General features: G+C 36.3%; 1 protein-coding gene across 1 annotated transcript; it reads left to right on the plus strand.

Annotated features, from left to right (window-relative positions):
• Positions 1-271: 271 nt before the first annotated feature.
• Positions 272-3,900, plus strand: LOC108480195 (scarecrow-like protein 13). The gene is made up of 2 exons (XM_017783099.2): positions 272-428; positions 1,121-3,900. Exon 2 carries the CDS (start codon positions 1,293-1,295, stop codon positions 2,937-2,939), a length of 1,647 nt encoding a protein of 548 aa, XP_017638588.1. The 5' UTR covers positions 272-428; positions 1,121-1,292; the 3' UTR covers positions 2,940-3,900.
• The last annotated feature ends 1,185 nt before the right edge of the window (positions 3,901-5,085 follow it).

The raw sequence follows: 5,085 nt of genomic DNA on the forward strand, positions 1-5,085 counted from the left end.
ATAAAAAGATGTCTTAAAAAATATTATTTTTTAATTTCCCGTTTAATTCCATTTTTTTTTTTAAATTTTCAATTAGTAATAGAGGGACTGAATTGAATTTAGTCTCACACTCGGTTTGGAGCTGAGCGCACACGGCGGTCCACACGTTGTGAGCGAGTAAAGATTTTTTTTCTTTCACGCTCTTTTTTGGAATTTTCGGAGTGGCATTCGTGTAAATACAAAAGACTACCAAGGGCGTTTATTGGTAAATTAATCACACTCACGACTATATATATAAAAATAATGCAGGTGCCACCATTAGTTTTCCAGTGACCAGAACGAAAATCAAAACCATCCATCATCTTTAGATTAGAGACACAAAAAAGGGCTTTGACGGTTGTTGAAGAAGAATTTAAAAGAAAAAAAAGAGCTGCTGTTTTTTGACTAAGGTATGCTAATTATTTACTCTTCGGTTCATCGTTTTAATCCCTTTTTTTGGTTATCTATGGCTGATGATAAGTTGTGGGGTTGAAAAATCATTGTTTTTTGAGCTCAGTTTGAAGTTTATGTTTCGTTTTTTTGTTCACAATTTATGATTTGGGAATATGGGTTAGCTCTAAAATTAATAAAAATGTTTTTTTTTTGTATTTATGTTTCTGATGATGTCATATCACCAACTTTTTTTTTTGTTTAAGTTCAATTTGAAGCTTATGTTTCGTTTTTTGTTCATAATTTATGATTTGGGAATTTGGGTTAGCTCTAAAAATAATCAAAATGGTTTTTCTTTTTGTGTGTGTGTGTATTTGTGTTTTTTTATGATAATCACATCACCAACTTTTTTTTTTTTGTACTTTTGGTAGCTTAGAAAAATGAAATTCTGGCATTTTTTTTGATGATATATGAAGTATTTGCTTTAGCTTTACAAGTATCCCCTAATAATAATTAAGAAAAAGAAAGCATTTCTATATGTTAGATTTAAATGAATCATGAATCTTGGAGCTGATCGCTCTTGTATTTAGATTGCTTGTTAGCTATGGCTTCCTTTTCTTTTTATTATTGCTTGGTTTTTCTCTGACTTTTTACCCCCTTTTTAGTTACATAATCTAATCTCTTTTATTTTTCTTGGATTTCTTTAAAACAGATTGTGATTGTCAAAATTGATGCTGAGGATCAAACAGATTGTGTTTTTGGTTAACGAGTGATTTTGCTTGATCGAGTGATTGTTTGCTGTTAGAAGACGAAGGTGTTACTAGTATTATCAACGAATTCTATCGAAAATCGAGCGCTTTATTGATAAGTGGGGTTCGGTTTAGATGCAAACGTCTCAGAAACACCAAACTCGGGTCAATATCCACAGGTTGTATCACCAACCTGCTAAGGATGTTGATCAATTTTGCTTGCCTCATATTCAGATATTAGAGAACAATGCATGTTCGGATGTCGGCAGTCAAGGACCCAGTGTGTCCTATCAAGCCTACAAGGACCAGATTTTTACTCTGGAATCATCCACGGCGACTGCTAGTTTCGTTGCTTATGATTCCCCTTCTGCTATAAGTGTCTCGTCGAGCAGGAGTCCTTTCTCCCCACAAGGTTCCCAATCGTGGATGTCTGATCCTCATCATTCCCCCGACAATACACATGGATCACCGTTCAGTGGATCTTCTGTTGTTGATGATAGCAACGGATTGAAGCACAAGTTACGAGAGCTGGAAGTCTCGTTGTTGGGGCCTGAATCGGATATTATAGACAGCTGCAATTGTTGCTTTACTAGTGGAGCTCACCAAGCTGCTTCAATGGCAGGCTTGAACCACGAGCAACTGGTGGACATGATTCCTAGATTAGACTTGAAGGAGGTGCTTATTGCTTGTGGTCAAGCGCTTTACGACAATGACATGTCGAGAGTGGCAGGTTTAATGCATGTATTGGAGAAAATGGTTTCAGTATCTGGGGAACCACTCCAACGATTGGGCGCTTATGTTCTTGAAGGGCTTAGAGCGAGGTTGGAATCATCGGGGAGTAATATCTACAAAGCCTTAAAATGTCAAGAACCTACAAGCTCGGAACTAATGTCTTACATGCATATTCTCTTTCGAATCTGCCCGTACTACAAGTTTGCATACACATCAGCTAATGCTGTCATCAAGGAAGTCATGGAATACGAGCAGAGAATTCATATCATTGATTTCCAAATAGCACAGGGTACCCAATGGATGTACCTTATTGCAGCTCTTTCAAAACGCCCTGGTGGGCCCCCATTTATCCGTGTAACTGGTATTGATGATTCTCAGTCAAATCATGCTCGAGGCGGGGGACTTAGTATTGTGGGGCAGAAACTATCAGAATTTGCTAAGTCGTACAATGTGCCATTCGAGTTTCATGATACTAGCGTGTCTACTTCCGAGATTCAAGTACAGAATCTCAACATTTGTCCCGGGGAAGCCCTAGCCGTGAATTTCCCTTATGTATTGCATCACATGCCAGACGAGAGCGTAACCATCTCGAACCACAGAGACCGATTGTTGAGATTGGTGAAGAGTTTGTCCCCCAAAGTTGTCACACTTGTTGAGCAAGAGTCTAACACCAACACATCCCCCTTTTTTTCTCGGTACATCGAGACACTTGATTATTACACAGCTATGTTCGAATCCATAGACGTAGCTTGTCCAAGAGATGACAAGCAAAGGATCAGTGCGGAACAGCATTGCGTGGCTCGGGATATTGTGAATATGATTGCTTGTGAAGGGCAAGAAAGGGTGGAAAGACACGAACTTCTCGGAAAATGGAGGTCGAGATTTATGATGGCCGGCTTTTCTCCATATCCGTTGAGTTCTTTGGTCACATTAGCGGTACGAGATATGTTAAAAGAATATAACAACAACTATAGACTTGTAGAGAGAGAAGGGTCTCTCTATCTAGGGTGGATAAACAGAGCCATGGCAACCTCTTCTGCATGGAGGTGAAAAAAGCATGGAGGAATCTGTAAATTCTACCCAAATACCCTTTTTTTTCTTCTTAATTTATAGCATCAACCTTTAGTGTGTGTGCTGTAAATTTATAGAAAAATATGAGCTTAGCTTTGTGTTGTTTTTTTAGGCAAAGGGACTGAATTGCAAAAATCACAGTGTACATTTCTTATGAAACAGCTTTGAGCAGATTTTAGTCACTTTGTGGACATTGGCTCACATCAATCAGTGAATCAGTTCATATACTATCACCTGTTTTTAATAGGAAATGACTGTGACGAATTTTTTTCGGTATTTTCTCAAAAGACTCCCTTTCTGTCTCTTTTTCAAGTGGTTCTCTCTGCGCTGACTCCTCCACAGCTCTATAATTTCAAGTTGGTCATGGCACCCATCAGCAGTATGGGAACCGGACTCGGGCCACCACAGTTGGATTTGGTGATGTTTCACAGCTTCCATTGCTTTAGACTCTAGTTCTGAAGGTTGTTGAGCTTCGTTGGAGTATGGCTCTATCGTTACATGGTCGTGCGCGGTTTTGTGGGTTCCTCCTCGATGGCCTAAAACCATGAACACGGCATCTCTTAGTCACTTGTTGAGGCCTGTAGTTGCGGTTTTGATCTCTTCTCCTTTTCCTTCGGTTTTTGTATGATCATGGTTTTGGACTCTATGGTTAGTTATAGGTAAACCTAAAGCCTTTTGTTGGGGTTGGGACTATCGCACCACGATCGTAGTTGTTCCTAGCTTTGAGCTGTATTTGTCTTGTCTTGTATTCGGAACAACTTTTCCTTTTTTGGGACTATCCCTAAGCGCCATTAGTCGTTTGTACGGTTTCCTTTGAATGGAAACAACAAAAATAAATATCATCTCGTCTAATAAGTGGTGAAGAGCCCCAAATATAGTGATCATGTTATGCTTGGGGAGAGATCCATTTAGATCTGTATAAAACAAAAATGATTTTATACTCTTTCGTATCTCTTTATATGTATGGGAGAGCAATTTTCGGTTAAAATCGAGAAAATCGACTTAACTAATTTCGATTTGGCCCTTTGTTGGGTTATAAATTCGGTTTAGATAGTTATTTCAATGGATTATTGGTTCTTAAATTTTTAACCGACTTGACCTAAAAATTGATTTAATTTAATGTAGTTCTAATTATTTATAATTGAGCTTTAATTTGGTTGAGTTAATTTTTGTAGATTATGGTCGATTAAGTCAATTTAATAAAAACCAATCGAAAAAATTGAATGTTTTTCCTAATTTGTATAGATAACGCATGTCAAATTTGATGTAAATTAAAAAGTTTTTAACTATTTATTTTATGTTAAAAACTCTTAACCGTTTAATAAATATTAATATATATAAAATCTTTTTTGAATAAAAGTTGAGCTTATATATAATTGGAAACGACAATATATTACACAAAGACATAAACAGACTGCAATTAAAAAACTAAAGAAAGTGCTAAACAAGAAAAAGATGACAGTTACTACATCCTACCCAGAATCAAAGTAAAAACGAAAGAAAAACCTAGTCACCTCTGTGGAGCCCTAGTTTCGAAAATCAAAGAAACCGTTGAAATGCCTAGTTCCAGAGGAAGAAAAACCCTGCCGTCTAAAGTACCAATCCCCTCCACCATCATGATTGTGGAGAAATCATTCGTCCAGCATGTAACGACTCCGCATATACCACACACATATATAATATTTTTAATAAATATGATAGAAATATCAGATCAATTTAAAAATTTATATAATAATTAAATTATTAAAATATTAATTATACAATTAAATTATTAAAATATTAATCATATAAAAAATTACGAATATCGAAAATAGGAAGTGTACTTATTGAATAATAATAAAAGAAGAAATCTTACCAATTGTGGTAATTTAGGGCAAATTGCACTATAATCCCCTCTTTCTTTGTGATAATGGGAATCCTTCCTTTTTTGAACAAAGGTTTCTATGAGAAATTCCTTAGAAAAGAGTTTTCAAGAGGAAAAAAGATATTCGACAAAACATAAGCGGGAAAACGACACCGTAGAAGATTAGGCGAGTATCATAAGGGAAGGACTCTCCGTATTTAGGATTCAAGCTTTGCTTCATGAAAATGATATTCGAAAAAATAGAATTACATTTTAGAAGAA

Source organism: Gossypium arboreum, chromosome 6 (assembly GCF_025698485.1).
Source record: "Gossypium arboreum isolate Shixiya-1 chromosome 6, ASM2569848v2, whole genome shotgun sequence".
NCBI classification, from domain to species: Eukaryota; Viridiplantae; Streptophyta; class Magnoliopsida; order Malvales; family Malvaceae; genus Gossypium; species Gossypium arboreum.

Coding starts and splice junctions, on each gene's coding strand:
- LOC108480195 (XM_017783099.2), top strand. CDS start 1,293: ATGCAAACGTCTCAGAAACACCAAACTCGGGTCAATATCCACAGGTTG.